The 16,096-nt window shown below is 43.6% G+C and overlaps 1 protein-coding gene across 1 annotated transcript in view; it reads left to right on the forward strand.

Moving 5' to 3' along the window:
- Positions 1-16,096, forward strand: part of INTS9 (integrator complex subunit 9) — a 130,673-nt gene that overhangs the window by 49,299 nt on the left and 65,278 nt on the right. The window contains exons 3-6 of the mRNA XM_052644881.1: positions 4,218-4,278; positions 7,388-7,450; positions 10,579-10,718; positions 12,814-12,900. Coding sequence (XP_052500841.1) covers positions 4,218-4,278; positions 7,388-7,450; positions 10,579-10,718; positions 12,814-12,900 — 351 coding nt within the window. The remainder of the gene's footprint in view (positions 1-4,217; positions 4,279-7,387; positions 7,451-10,578; positions 10,719-12,813; positions 12,901-16,096) is intronic.

The raw sequence follows: 16,096 nt of genomic DNA on the forward strand, positions 1-16,096 counted from the left end.
CCATGGGGATGGTCTTGATCCCTGTCTCCTGTACAATGTCACGAACCTCATTCCGTAGTTCATCAGGCATTCTATGTATCAGATCTAGGCCCTTAAATCTATTTCTCACTTCTACTGTATAATCGTAAGGGATTTGATTTAGGTCATACCTGAATGGTCTAGTGGTTTTCCCTACTTTCTTCAGTTTAAGTCTGAATTTGGCAATAAGGAGTTCATGATCTGAGCCACAGTCAGCTCCTGGTCTTGTTTTTGCTGACTGTATAGAGCTTCTCCATCTTTGGCTGCAATGAATATAGTCAATGTGATTTAGGTGTTGACCATCTGGTGATGTCCATGTGTAGAGTCTTCTCTTGTGTTGTTGGAAGAGGGTGTTTGCTATGACCAGTGCATTTTCTTGGCAAAACTCTATTAGTCGTTGCCCTGCTTCATTCCTCATCCCAAGGCCAAATTTGCCTGTTACTCCAAGTGTTTCTTGACTTCCTACTTTTGCATTCCAGTCCCTTATAATGTAAAGGACATCTTTTTCGGGTGTTAGTTCTAAAAGGTCTTGTAGGTCTTCATAGAACCGTTCAACTTCAGCTTCTTCTGCATTACTGGTTGGGGCATAGACTTTGATTACCATGATACTGAATCGTTTGCCTTGGAAACGAACAGAGATCATTCTGTCGTTTTTGAGATTGCATCCAAGTACTGCATTTCGGACTCTTCTTTTGATCATGATGGCTACTCCATTTCTTCTGAGGGATTCCTGCCCGCAGTAGTAGATATAATGGTCATCTGAGTTAAGTTCACCCATTCCAGTCCATTTTAGTTCGCTGATTCCTAGAATGTCGACATTCACTCTTGCCATCTCCCGTTTGACCACTTCCAATTTGCCTTGATTCATGGACCTGACATTCCAGTTTCCTATGCAATATTGCTCTTTATAGCATCGGACCTTGTTTCTATCACCAGTCACATCGATAGCTGAGTATTGTTTTTGCTTTGGCTCCATCCCTTCATTCTTTCTGGAGTTAATTCTCCACTGATCTCCAGGAGCATATTGGGCACCTACTGACCTGGGGAGTTCCTCTTTCAGTATCCTATCATTTTGCCTTTTCATACTGTTCATGGGGTTCCCAAGGCAAGAATACTGAAGTGGTTTGCCATTCCATTCTCCAGTGGACCACATTCTGTCAGACCTCTCCACCATGACCCGCCCATCTTGGGTGGCCCCATGGGCATGGCTTAGTTTCATTGAGTTAGACAAGGCTGTGGTCCTGGTGTGATTAGATTGACTAGTTTTCTGTGAGTATGGTTTCAGTGTGTCTGCCCTCTGATGCCCTCTTGCAACACCTACCATCTTACTTGGGTTTCTGTTAACCTTGGGCGTGGGGTATCTCTTCACAGCTGCTCCAGCATAGCACAGCCGCTGCTCCTTATCTTGGATGAGGGGTATCTCCTCACCACTGCCCTTCCTGACCTTCAACTTGGGATAGCTCCTCTAGGCCCTCTTGCGCCTGTGCAGCCACCGCTCCTTGGACTTGGGGTTGCTCCTACTGGCCGCCACCCCTGGCTTTGGGCGCGGGGTAGCTTCTCTCGGCCTTTCCTGTGCTGTCACAGCCTGGCACTCTCGGCTGCTGCCCCTGACCTCGGATGTGGGGTAACTCCTCTTGACCGCCGCCCTTCAGGCATGGGGTCTTGCCGGCTTCTGCTCCTGACTTCGGACGTGGGGTAGCTCCTCTCGGCCGTGCTTAGTGCACCGGTCGCAGCCGCCTGCGCTTATCTGTAACCATTATTTTTCTAATATCATTACCTCCCATATTTCTTTAATGTAGATTTCTGTGAAGAGACTTGTTTCCTCGTTCAAAAAATTTACACGGTGAAATTCTGTAATCATTAAGAACAAAGTAGTACATTTCTTCCTCTTTGATAGCTTAACATTTACTAGCTCTTCATAGTTTAGTCATTAATCTAATTGGACCTAAAAACAGAATATTTGCATCTCTATAGTCAGCATACAGTTGCCACCTGGGGCTACATTTCTGTGGCCCTTTATCTTTGGCACTATTGTTATAATATGGTCAGGCTCTTTGAGCATTCAGTCCCATCTACAGGCAATTTCTCAAATCCAGAATAACTCCAGATATTTCATAGAAGTGTTTGATGTTATAAACAATGTTTAGCAACAGTAATACCTGAAATTTTTACTTTTTAAAAAATTATTTTTTAATAAGCAGTAAATGGGTTTTCCTGGAGGCTCACACAGTAAAAAATCTGCCTGAAGTGCAGGAGACACCGGTTTGATCCCTGGGTGAGGAAGATCCTCTGGAGAAGGAAATGGCAACCCACTCCAATATTCTTGCCTGGGAAATCCCATGGACAGAGGAGCCTGGCGGGCTATGGTCCATGGGATCTCAAGGAGTCAGATGCGACTGAGCACAGCACAGCATACCATTTCTAATCACTTGTTGAGGACAAAACTAATTGAATCAATCATCTGTAATTTGAAGGCTGAGTTGTGTGTGTCCAGTAGGGAACAAACAGGATACAAGTCCTCTGATCCAGTTCTCTTTGTAAAGGGAAGTGGACATTTATACCCTTTTTGTAAAGAGTCCACGTGCATGAAATGAGAACAGTATTGAGACTGGCCTATCATCATGCTTTTATTAGAATGCTTGGTTTTTTAATCTGATCTGATAGTAAATATTTTTAAGAAGTCTCTAAGTGAAGGTACACATGTGACTATGAAATGAGATGGAAATTCAACATCTAATGGTTAGAGTATTTTTCTGAGAAAACTCCAAGCATTTTTTAAAATATAAATTTATTTATTTTAATTGGAGGTTAATTTCTTTACAATATTGTATTGGTTTTGCCATATCCAAGCATTTTTTTAAAAAAGTTTTTCAGATATAATTTATGCCAGCCAAATTTGATTCTCCTAGTAGTAATTTTCATTCTCAAGAGTGAAATTCAGAATTCTCACTTTTTGACTAATAAAGGCAAAATGTAAACAGAGAATCTAGGCAAAGGGTATGTGGGACTTCATTTTACTTATATTTTTAACAGCTTTTCTGTGAACTAGGAATTATGTCAAATTCTCACCTTTTTTGCTAAAATCAGATGCATATATATATATATTATTCAGTTTCTTAATCTTTCCTGGAAGATTGACAGATATTTCACATTATTTGTTTCAATTTGACTTTCATACCTAGCCCCTAATTACAAAGTCAGAATTTGATAAAAATCAGTTTAGCGAGAGCATAAAGTACTATACATTAATTTGGTTTCGGGTTATAGAGTCTTTTAGTCCCACACCCATCCTTTGCCCTTTATTTTTAAGTTTAATTTTGTGTTGAAGTGCTAAAATCCTTTTGCAGTCTACCTTGTACTTCTGATGTGTTTTCTTCACATATCACCCTGGTCATTAAGGTTTTCTTTTTACCAACATTTTTTTTCTCCCGCAGTGTTTGCATTTTCAGCCTCCAGTGTAACTCTTCTGATGAGCTCGTAGCACTCAGTTAAATTCTGAGCTTGCCAAAGTGAATGATTTCTGGTTCAGATTTTTTTGATATAACATATATGTGAAATTAACCTCACCTTCTGGAAGTTACTCACTGAGATACGGTGTCATTTTATAACACTGAGAAAAGCTAGCTTCATTTGCCAAAATTGGAAACTCAAGGTACAGGTAACATCAAGGCACAGGTAACAAGTGACTAATTCATTTAAGCAACGAATACAGAGGTGACTTTGAGACGAATTCCAATTTTTATTTGTGGTAAATTCTGGTTGGTAGGCAGCTTAAGTGTTCTTTTGACAGACACCTGACCTCTCTGAACCTATTTTGTCTTCCGCAGTATGAGGGTCCCATTCGGCCTTCCCCTCAGGCCTGTTGTCAAAAGCAAGCAAGGTGAAGTCAGGGCCAGGGACTGCAAAACTATACAACAATGGCGTGTCTCATCTTTCTTTTTTCTCTTTATTATTCTGCCTAGCATTCTTTTAATTTTCCCAATCAAGGGCAGAACTCTTTGACTTGTTAACGTTCCATTGCCACGTAATTCTTAAGCTTGATACCACTTGGTTACTTTTCACCTTTCTGGTTATTATTTTGGGTGAGCCTTGCTGCCACTCCTTTCAAACTGTTTTTCATTTTTTGGAGCCGGTACAGTCACCATGAAATCACTGAGGATTATAATCTATTTAGGATAATTTAATATTTTGTTTTGCAGTCCCAGACTGTCCAATCTTCCTGGCTGGTCCCTAAAGGATGGAAACGCTTTCTTGGACAAGGTAATGATAAGCTGAAGTGTATCTACACCCACTGGAAAGCCATCTTGTCGTTCTGGAGTCACCCAACAGTAATGTGACTAATTGGGCCCTTTGTCTTCTCCCTAAAAACTCCTGTGACCCATGTAGAGTCTTCAGTACTTGGTAATTACTGTTTTTAAGAGCTTTTTAAGGAGTCTCGGTGTTCAGACACAGATCCAGTTTTCACATGTGTAAAATCTAGGGACTTCAGCTGAAAATACATTTTATCACCCCGAAAAGAAAACTATTATTTCTAGAATTGTGATGAGTGTTTCAGTGGCATTGCTTGTTAGAGAATTCCATCCAGCTCATTTCGTTTTGAGGCTGTACTGACTCTTCCTGTAAGGAGTGAACTTTTTTTAAAAATAACTTTAAAGCCCACCAAACACAATTGAGTTTTAAACCACTCTTCTAGGGGCCAGGTCACAAAGGGCGTTGTCAAAACTGTGGGTTTTCTTCTTTGGGTAATAAAGGGCCACAGAGGGTTGCAGCAGGCAGGGTCATCGTCTGCTCAGACCACTTTGACTGCAGAGTGGAGAATAGACTGAGGAGCCAAGTGTTTCACTTCTAGGCCACGTGCTCTGGGGTCATGAGAGGGAAACACGTGTTCAGGTAAATGTGAACGAAGGGCCTTCCAGGCTATGATCTATGATCGTGGTAGTCTGACATGGACACTCATAATTTGTGAAAAAGATCATGGTTCTTTTAACAGGAATCTAGGAATTTGGAGTTCTCTTAATGACTTTAATCACTAACTAGGCCTAAACTGAATGACTCAAATTACTTTTTGTTTTTTCAAGGCTGTTAAATTTTTGCCATTAGATTGTCTTCATGGTATGTCCTTCCTCAAATCAATTTTTAGGCATTTAAGTTCCATATGAGAGACCAGAGATCTCAAACAAAAGTTAAAACTTATGTAGCCAAATTTTCTTCTGAAAAAAATGAGAGATAAAGGAAGATTAGACACTGTAAAGCTTATCCACGCCATTCTTAGACCTCCATGTCATTCTTCCTCTCCCCAGTTTCATAATTAAAAGACTGACTATGAGGATCCTTAAAATGATTCATCTGAATAAGGCATTTCCTTCTCCTAATAGATATTGTTAAATAAAGAGGAGCTCTTTTTACAGAATTAATTCCTGTACCTGCCCCCTCACCCCAGCTTCAAGTGCAAGCCAGATGCATGACTTGAAATCAGATTTCCCTCATAGCCTAACTATAAAATTAGGTGACATTCAAGAACCTGTGCACCTGATGAAATTTCAGCCTGTCTCCTGCTGGCTGTAAATCATTGTTCCCAGAGAAAGGCTCAGAAGCATCCCATTACCCATGCATTGTGAGCAAGATGACTCGCATGTGTCTGTGGGAGCATTTCATTAGGAGGGAGTGGCGAATAAAATACAGTGACATTGTAAGTGCTCAGAATGGCAAATTCGCTGCTCCAGGCCAGGAAAGATGAGCACCTCAGAGGAGGATCTGTCACACGAGGTACAGACCCCGCACCCTGGTACATGGCAGGGCATGGGGAATGTGGGGAAGATTACACAGCCGGTGAAAGGCCGGGCAGTGCTTTGCAATTTCCCATGATTTTGTCTTTAATTGTTTTTAATCTCATCCCAAGGGAGTTGGGGGTCTTCCTCCATTAACCGCAATTGCTTATTTGTGTTTCACTGGCAGGTATATTGTAATTACAAATAGTTTCAGTCTCTTTTTGGCTCAGCATTTCACTGGTTAAATGGTAGTCATATAAGGAGAGGAACCGGAGTTTACAGTGGAAGGCAAGAGCACGAAATGTTCTGTAAGTTTCTGATAGGAGACTTGTAAAATTCAAAACGAGGAGAGCAGACAGTTAATGCCATATTTTCAGGTAAAGATTGAGAGTAAAATCATTCCAACTCCAATGTATAAGTAGACATATATGAGTATACAGAAATTTATCTTCAGTGACTAATGAAAACACAGTGGGACACAATTCCAACTGTATTTTTCCCTTTCTGGGAACAACAGTCAGCCAGATTTCTATCTTGTACTAGTTTCATTATAGAGTTATAGACCGCTCCTGCGTAGATCTCAGTACAGTGTCAGCACGAGAAAACAGCACCTCTGGGGACCTCCTGGGGGCTGACTCCAATCTCTTTGGTGTTCTCTGTCATAATTCCAGCTGCTGGCATTTGTATGGCTTTGCCTGACAGTTTTTTCCTGAAGCCACCCTAGATGCAGCAATTGCTGTATAAATATCCCAGGTCCCTTGCCTCTGGGTGGAATCACTCCTGGGTGTACGTTTGAGACCATTTCTCAGAGTCTCCCTGTTGCCCACGGTGGAATGTGGCTGTGTGACACAGCTATTATCGGCCAGCTTCTTTGCCCTTTATCACTTGCCCTTCCTCCTGCTATTTTTTTTTTTTTTTTAGCACCTCTCTTATAAGCTTTCACACACTCTTTTCTCAGGGTCTGTTTGTGAGAGAATTTGAAGTAACACAGGCCTATTAAATGCTGTAGGTCATGGGCCGTGTGGGGAGCTGCAGTATAAAATATACCGTTTTCTTTTGAATGGGGCTGGGGGTGGGGGGTGTTTTAATCCCTATCCTGTATTCTTCATCTCCTTCCTTATTTGCCCCTCAAACCTTGGTAGGAGGAGAAAGGGGTTCCAGTTCATTTATCTGCACTCTGGACTCCCAGTCTAATTGCAGAACGGAATCAGTAGGCATGCTTGTCATGGATACAGGCAGGTAAAACCCAGGAGTCTACTTCCATCACTGTTCCAGACCATTCTGATATTGCTGGTGTAGTCCATATAACTATTATTTGGAAAGCTCTGGGTCTGAGTTGTGGAAGCAACGTGTGGCCACATGCTGCTTGAAGAAGCATCAAGAAATGTGCATGCACGCCCTGATTTTTTCAATACTGAATAAAATATTCAGCTTCCCTGAGCTTAAATAAGAACCAGTTGACCTAAGTAACCTTCCCACTTTCCTCCAACTCCAGCCTTCTGCAACACTTCATAGCGAGTTTGGTTTGGGGATGGAATTTCTTTGGCACTGTGTTTATTGACCATCTTTTCCTAGAATGTTTTTTCTTTCATGTCTTTTAGGAGCTAAAGGAGTGCTCAGGTCATGTATTTGTGGATTCTGTACCCGAGTTCTGCCTACCAGAGGTAAGAGTGAAGTGAATCTTATTGTAGGAACAAAGCATTTCTCATCATCTCTCAAAGTGAAGACAAGAAATAATTTTAAGGGGCTGAACTTCTTATTTTGAAATCAAAGTGAATCTTATCCTAGGCACTTTGTTATACAACTAAAATTCGATCATTTAGGAGCTTTTTGTATTATCCATAAATCACTGAAGTCATTCTCTTCCTAGCTCTTTTTATAATCCCCAGTGACATTCACACTGGGGCATAGTGTTGAGCAAGATAAATAACTTCAGTCTTTCAGTTTTGTAATTAGAGTCATCCCGTAGTATCTGAGGGGATGGGTTCTAGGAGCCCCCATGAGTACCAAAATCCACAGATGCTCAAGCACGCGATATGATGGAGTACAATGAATAGAGTCTGCCTCCAAATCTACAGGTTTCACATCCAGGATTGCAGAGGGCCCATTGGATAATGCCTCTGTCTTAGGTTAGCCAGACTTTTTCTAGTCTTGGGTAATTGGGAATTGCTGTTATTCTGCTAGTACAGTAAACTGGAAAACTTCTTGCTGACTTAATAACACATGAACTATTGCTTGAAATTCACAGATTCTGAACTGAGTTACGGATATCTGTTGCTTACATATTATCATCACAATGAGACTTGTTATAAGTGTCTGAGTCCAGTTCCATTGTTTTAAAGGAAACGAAGATCAGTTTGCATTAGTCTTAAAGGAAACATCTCAACTGACAGGCCTAATCCCCAGAGTGGCCTGGGTGGAGTTCTCAGCACAAAGGAGAACTGTGGGGAGGCCAGTAGCCTGTCCAGGTTCCTGGGGAAATCGCTGAGAAGCCACCATTCTGCGCTTTCCATGTGCCCTAGGGGTGTCAGTGCCTGTCAAACAGACTTTCACAGTTCAACGCCAGAGAGAGAAGAAACTGGGTGTGCTGTGTCTCTTAGTTTTGTCCTTTCTTCCTATCTCTGTTTCCAGTTCTACAACTTCTGTTGATACCCTTTAGATAAACTTTCTCTCTGTCTCTCTTTGAAGTATGTGAGGTGACCTTTTAGGACACCAGAGCAAAAGAGAGCGAAGAAAAACAGAGAAAGACGTGGTCATTGAAGTTGGCAGATAAGGGAGAGAGTTTGTGGTGAAGTAGTAGGAGCAAGGGTGAAGGAGACAGCAAAATCCTGAGCTCTCCCTAACTGCTGATGAAATTTTGTCGTCTTTGTTCGTCACTTAGGAGCTGGTGGGCCAGTCCCCCATCTGTTCAAAGATTCCTATTTCCAGGCACTTTTATTTTTCAGTTTACTGCCTGTGGCGTTGACCACTGCAACCTTCAGCTTGTGACCAACAGCGGAGGGTCCCTGGCTTGGGGTTCTGGGGTCTTTCTGACTTACTCCATAGACTCCTACTAAACTTTGAAATTAGACAGTCACCATTCCGCAGTTCACTTTTGCCAAGCTAAAAGCAGCAATATTATATGTTGGATTCTAGAGCCATAGGGTTTTTGTTTTTTTTACAACTTGCATCAGAATTTGTATTTTATGACATGTTAGGAAAAGTTGCTTAGTTGTGTCCAACTCTTTGCCACCCTATGGACTATACAATCCATGGAATTCTCTGGGCCAGAATACTGGAGTGGGTAGCCTTTTCCCTTCTCCAGGAGATCTTCCCAACCCAGGAATTGAACCCAGGTCTCCTGCATTGCAGGTGGATTCTTTACCAGCTGAGCCACCAGGGAAGCCCAAGAACACTAGAGTAGGTAGCCTATCCCTTCTCTAGTGAGTCTTCCCAACCCAGGAATCTTAACCAGGGTCTCCTGCATTGCAGGCAGATTCTTTACCATCTGAGCTACCAGGGTAGCCCATGACAAATTAGTAATACTTACTGTTTTAAGGGAAACCAGGGAATTGTACAATCAGGAGAAAATAGAGTCTTGGAGTCAGGAGAGAGGGACTTACTACACAGTCCAGCCTTGGCTGACTTGTGGCTGAGCCATACAGAACTAGAGTTCTAGTCTTCATGGAATTTACAATCTAGTGCAGCTACTTTAAACATTTTTGTATTCCCGCAAAGTCTGTACCACCGACTGTGCATAAAGTCTAGGATAGTACAGTAAGCAACCAATAAATTATGATTGTTTTGATCCAATTCGTGGTCTGTAGAACCCAAGTGTCTGTATTGGGCTTCCCAGGTGGCGCAGGGGTAAAGAATCTGCCTGCCAGTGCAAGAGATGCAAGAGACATGAGTTCTATCCCTGGGTCAGGAAGTGCTTTCTTTCATCTGGGCAAATCAGGAAGGCTTAGCGGAAGAAGAGAACTGAGCCTTAAAAAGCAGGTAGGGGAACTTCCCTGGTGGTCCGGTGGCTGAGAATCTGCATTCCTAATGCCTGGGTTCCTGGTTCAGTCCCTGGTCAAGGGACTAGATCTTGTGTGCTGCAATGAAGACCCAGCACAACCAAATGAATAAGTAAATATTAAAAAAAAAAAAGAAGCAATTGACCCCCCCAAAAAAATACTTCATAATTTTTTTAAAGGCAGGTAGGGCTTAAATTTATGTAAAAATCGTTCCCTTCTACTAAAAGTCTTCGTAAGATTTAAGCGTTATTCCTCACCTGTCTTTTTCCCTGTTCACATGCTATTACTAGTGGAGTAAAGGGTAGACAGGGTTGTGATTAGGGTAGAGTACAAGAGTAGAACCTCCTTATATGACTCTGCCACTGCATTTGTTGGCGGGGTTCTCTATCCAGCACTAGTGGTCAAAAGTTACCTCGGAAAAAAATAGTTGTCTGCCACAGTGGACTTCTGAAGAGCTGCCTGCTGGGCGGCAGGCACTCCCTCACAGCTGCTTCCTGTTACCCGCTCCACCCGGCAGGCAGCAGCGGCCGAAGTGTCCCGTTGTCATTTATCCTCATACGTCTGCCTCTCAGAACCCTGTTTTAGTAAAATCAGCAGCCGTCCTGTCCTGCTGCTCCACGTCAGCACTAGGGAATATCCCCATATGAGAGACTGGAAATGTTACAGGAACGGCATCGTTATTCGGTAGCACCACAGCCGCTCCTCTGCCTTCTGACAGTGTCATTTTTCAGCCCCATCATGCTGATCTGTGTGCCGCGCACAGATACGTATCACTCCCTCCCCTTTTCTTTCAGACCGAGCTAATAGATCTGTCTACGGTGGATGTGATCCTCATCTCTAACTATCACTGCATGATGGCCCTGCCCTACATCACCGAGCACACCGGGTTCACGGGCACGGTCTATGCCACGGAGCCCACCGTTCAGATCGGCAGGTGAGGGCATTTCTTCTTGAGCTGTGAGTTAGTGGCTGGAGAACGCCTCCCTTCAGCAGTGACTGTCTAATAGAGTGTTGTGCCCAGGGGCACCATTGTTTCCTCCTGAGCAGCTGACCCAGAGAAACAGAATGAATAGACAACTCTGCTGATAAAACAAATGTCCGTTGGAGTTGCCTAAAGATGGATGCTGCAAATAGTGGTCGTTTAGTCTCAGAAAGACAGAAAGAGAGGGACAACTCTTCTCTGCAGATGACACTAATTAGGGGAGGTATCATTCAGTAGGTGCCACCAAGATGCAATGCAGAGGGCTTTGGGGGAGAAAGGAACACAGCACATTTAAGAAAAAAAGAAAATTTACTACTTTGCTTTCAAAATTTCCACCTCCCCCCCTTCCCCCCCTTTTAGCACAGACTATAAACAGAGACAGCCTGCAGGATTTCCCTGGTGGTCCCGTGGTTAAGACTCCACACTTAAACACTGCAGAGGGTGCAGGTTCAATCCCTGATCAGGTAACTAAGATCCCACATGCCAATAAAAGGAAAAAAGAGAGAGAGAGATGGCTGGTGGAAAACAGAATAAGAATTTAGATGAAGTTGTCTGTACTGTTGACAGAGTGAAACTCAAGACCCAATGAAATGAAAACCTCACAGTCTTTCTTTGACTCTGAGAATGCTCTGAGCCAGATGCCAGCCCCTCCCAAGTCTCTGTGGGACAGAAGATTGTTTCAAGTAACCATAGCATCATTTAGTGAGAAAAAAAAATTAAGTGAAGAAAATTACCCCAGAACAGAAAGTATTGTGTTGAAGCAAACAACCTAGTATGGTATGAGGTAAAACTATCAAGACCAAAACTACAGGATCTAAGTGCAATATAGACTCCCAGTTCTAGGTTCTAGAGTCTGGCTGAAGTCCAGCAAGATGGAATTACCAGAAGTGAAACAAAATCTGTCTGTGTTTTTTGTGTCAGATTTATCATCCTCAGTGTGTACAGAAAAACCGTAAAAGATCTGAGGGAAAGACATAATAGAAACGTAAAGGTGATGGCTCAGGTTCAGAGAGAGGAGAAACTGAAAGCATTAGATTGTCTGAGAAAGCTAAACCCTGAGGATGGACACAGCAGAACGTTCTGAAAGCTACAGCCACAACAGTCACAAGCCTGAGTCCCAGATCTTCGCATGCCAGAACAGGTGCTGCTTGCTTGAGATGAAAGACAGTGATGATATTAGGAATAAGTAAATAAACAGAAACAAAATGAAGTTTTCCAGCATTCAAAATGCTGATAAATTGATTGCTTGCCATGCCTCTGTGTTTATTGGGAGAGGACTTAAGTCGATATGGAACATCTGTACTGCATTATATGGGGAAGTAAAGATGTGAAAAGTCTGTGTCTAGCTTTCTGCTCATCCTGTAGCTATCCAGGGTCCTCTCAGCGCTCTGTTCCATGGCTTCCCCAGAGCATGAGATCTTTGACCAGCTGAGTGAGGCATCTCTCAGGTTCCCTCAGGGGGGAGTCTGTGGAAATCCAGCTTGCAGTCGCAGAGCCTGTCCTTTGGCAGGTGCTTGAGTTAGAGCTTTAGGATTAGTTCTTAAGAGTGTTCTTGCATGTGGAATTTTGTTCATTCCTAAAACATATATGAAGAAAATTTGTTTCACCAGTTTAAGAATGTCCGTTTAATGTTGTCATCAAGAAACAATCCTTCCCCTCCCTCTGCCACGACCAATCAGATGCTTCATGCTCGTTTAGCTTTTTCTCCTGTTGTGCTTTTAGTTACTTGAATAAAAACAGAGATCTTAAGAGTGAGAGTAAAACCATAGGTTTAAATATTTCAGCCTTTCGAGATAACCAACACTCCTGGCTTATTTTAAAGGTGAATTAAATCATTTACATTCCGAATTTTTAACATGGAATTTCAAGACAGAGGCTAAGTTTTTGTTCAGCTTTATATGAAATGGTGCCCACATTTATTTGAAACAGGAAGAAAGATAATTGGGGAGGGGCAGGCAAACAAGCCCATTTCTCTTCACTGTGTTAGAGTGCCGTGTTTTTCTGACTCTCTGTTTGAGTGTTCATCACTTTCCTTGTTTCAACTCAGGCTCCTCATGGAAGAGCTGGTGAACTTCATTGAACGAGTGCCCAAGGCTCAGTCTGCCTCCTTGTGGAAGAACAAGGATATTCAGCGGTGAGCAGTGGACGGGTCTACTCCCCTTGACAGCTGTGGAGGGCAGGGGAAGGGCTTAGCAAAGCAGTCTCAAGTGTTTTCTCGTTTTCTGCTTAGCTTATACCATTAGAACTAAGATTCTCTTTTCCCTATGTTTGATTCAACCAATGTATTTTGAGAGGCAGCCATGCCATATGCAAGGTAGTATGCTAGGTTTGGGTGTTTTGTAAACAGTTGGCTGTCTCTTTGAGGTGCAGAGGGGTTAATGGGAAGTCAGACAATGAAACACGTACATTACAGTCTTGGGTAGCACGTATTGTAACAGATGCTTGGTTACAAGGCTATAGGCACTCCGAAAATGAAGATGTTTCTTGGCTTAGGGAACTGAGGAGGGACATTCCTTAGGAGATGACAATCAAGGAGCGTCTCAGAGAAAGAAAAGGACTTCTCCTGATAGAAAAGGTCATAAAGTGAGGTCCAGACAAAGCATCGCAGGATACAGCAGTCTCCAGCCTTTTTGGCACCAGGGACCCATTTTATAGAAGACAGGTTTTCCATGGACTGGGGCGGGGGATGGTTTGGGGATGGTCCAAGTGCATTACATTTATTGTGCACTTTACTTCCGTTATTATTACATCAACTCCACCTCAGATCATTAGGCATTAGATCCCAGAGGTTGGGGGCCCTGGATATAGTATATTCAGGGAACAGTGAGAAGTCCAGGGTGGATTAGAATTGGTTGAGTACAGGGGGGGGAGGTGAAATGTCCCTAGACTGGGACACTGGAGCAAGATAATGAAGAGTCTGCTGTGTGAAGACTAATTTTTCTGTAATCAGGTGTGGGAAGTCCATCGGGGGCGGTTGACGGGGCAGAGACATGATCACATATCTACTGAGAGGAAGCAACCCTGGAAGCAGCGTGGAGGCTGGATGGGATACAGAGACAGGAGCAGGAAGCCCAGTGGCAGAAACCCAGGCAAGGGAACAGAAGCCTGAACTAGGAAGGCTGTAGCAGAAGAATGAAGAGGTGAAGGGAGTGGAAATGCAGTCGAGAAGGCAGAGAAGCAGCTTGGTTCCTCTCCCGCACTCATGTTAATGGACAGTAGAGGACACTGGTCAGTCTTAACACACTGCAGCTGGTCACCCCTGCCAGTTGCTGCCCTTAGCCCTCAGCACCTCAGCCCCAGCCCTCCAGGCCTGGCGTCCAGAGTCAGAACTCGTCTGTAATTTCTTAGGTGTGTTCCTTATACTCCTGCCCATTCCACTGTCTTCCAGCTACCTCATCACTGAGTTCTTTCCCTCTAGGTCCATGATTTGTGAGCCATCTATTACCTAAACTTGAGAATGTCTTGGGTTTTGTGACATTCTTTCTACAAGGATACATGAATACGAATAGGCTTCCCTGGTGGCTCAGACCGTAAGCCTGCCATGCAGAAGACCCAGGTTCGATCCCTGGGTCAGGAAGATCCCCTCCAGGAGGAAATGACAACCCACTCTAGTATTCTTGCCTGGGAAATACCATGGACAGAGGAACCTGGCAGGCTACAGTCCATGGGGTCGCACAGAGTCAGACACAGCTGGTCAACTAATCCACACTATGAACATGTAGCTAGGAGAATATGCTTTGTTTGGTTTTTTGCTTATATATATATATATTTTTAATGTGGACCATATTTAAAGTCTTTATTGAATTTGTTACAGTATTGCTTCTGTTTTACATTTTGGTTTTTGGCCCATGCAGCACGTGGGATCTTAGCTTCCCAACCAGGGATCAAACTTGCACCCCTGGCATAGGAGGGGGGGCGGGTCTTAGCCACTGGACCACCAGGGAAGTCCCTGCTTTGTTTTTATACTGTGACTGTCTCAGAGATGAGAATATGAGTCTCCTCTGTGCATTCCTTTATCATATGTGTTATTTATCTTATTTAACTTACGTAGCACTTGTTATGTGCCTGACCCTCCTCTCAGTGTTTTCTTTAATTCACTTAGTTCTTCAATGTGATCGTTTTGCAGAAGAGAAAACAGGCACAGTGAGGATAAGTAACTTGTTGGCTCAACCAACTAGTGGGTGGTAGTATTTGGATTCAAACCCATGCAGCTGGGCTTGTCTGGATCCCAACACCAAGCTGCTAACTACTGTGCTGGGCGGCCCCTCAGCCGTTAGAGGCCTCTCCTGCAGAGCGTGTGAGCCCCTCGTGTGATGGAAGCACGCATAAGAGTGCACATCTCCTGTGTTTCATGGGTCTTCTTTGTGTCTCCATTTCCTTGACTGGGGACATGGTATCTGTCTGACTTGTCATTAGAAAACACTCAGTAGACGCCTGCGTTTGAGCCTTCTCAGTACATGTGGCTGCCTTCCTTGATCTGCCAGCTTAGTACAGGTCCCCTCCCTTCCCGAGTGCGTTCGTATTCTCAGCTTCCTTCCTCCTGCCCATCACATACCTCCTCCCCTTTTTTCCCCTCTCCTGTCTGCAACTGGCCCACACTTGTCCCAGTTCCTCTCTTCACCCCCCTCCTTAGAAACCTGAGGAGTTGTTTTCACTTGCTGTGGAACATGTACACCTTGGCTCCCCTCACTTCCTCCTTTTAAATTTATACCCTTAAATATTCTCCCATGAAGAATTTTGGCACACCAGTGATGATGTTAAAAGGTCACTGTTTCCTGATTCCCAAACCCTGGACGTCCAAGTCCTTATTTTGACTTTTTGTTTGTGACCTTGGACAGAATCCTTGGCAGTGGTCTTTGCTTCCCATTCTTTGTAAAATACAAGATAACTGGCTAACGGAAAAAAACGCCATCATATTTTAGGGGAAAAGGTGAATTGAACTTGAAGGACCAGAGGGCTAGGGAGGGGGCCTGATAGTAATTTCCTAAGGTGCTTTAGGATATCTCTGTTTTTTTAAAAAGGTGCTGCTGCTGCTAAGTCGCTTCAGTCGTGTCCGACTCTGTGCGACCCCATAGACGGCAGCCCGCCAGGCTCCGCCATCCCTGGGATTCTCCAGGCAAGAACACTGGAGTGGGTTGCCGTTTCCTTCTCCGGTGCATGAAAGTGAAAAGTGAAAGGGAAGTCACTCAGTCGTGTGCAACTCTTAGCGACCCCACGGACGGCAGCCCACCAGGCTCCTCTGTCCATGGGGTTTTCCAAGCAAGAGTACTGGAGTGGGGTGCCATTGCCTTCTAGTTGAAATAAAACCTTGAATCTGTTATGTCGCCACC

Source organism: Budorcas taxicolor, chromosome 8 (genome assembly GCF_023091745.1).
Source record: "Budorcas taxicolor isolate Tak-1 chromosome 8, Takin1.1, whole genome shotgun sequence".
Classification (NCBI taxonomy): Eukaryota; Metazoa; Chordata; class Mammalia; order Artiodactyla; family Bovidae; genus Budorcas; species Budorcas taxicolor.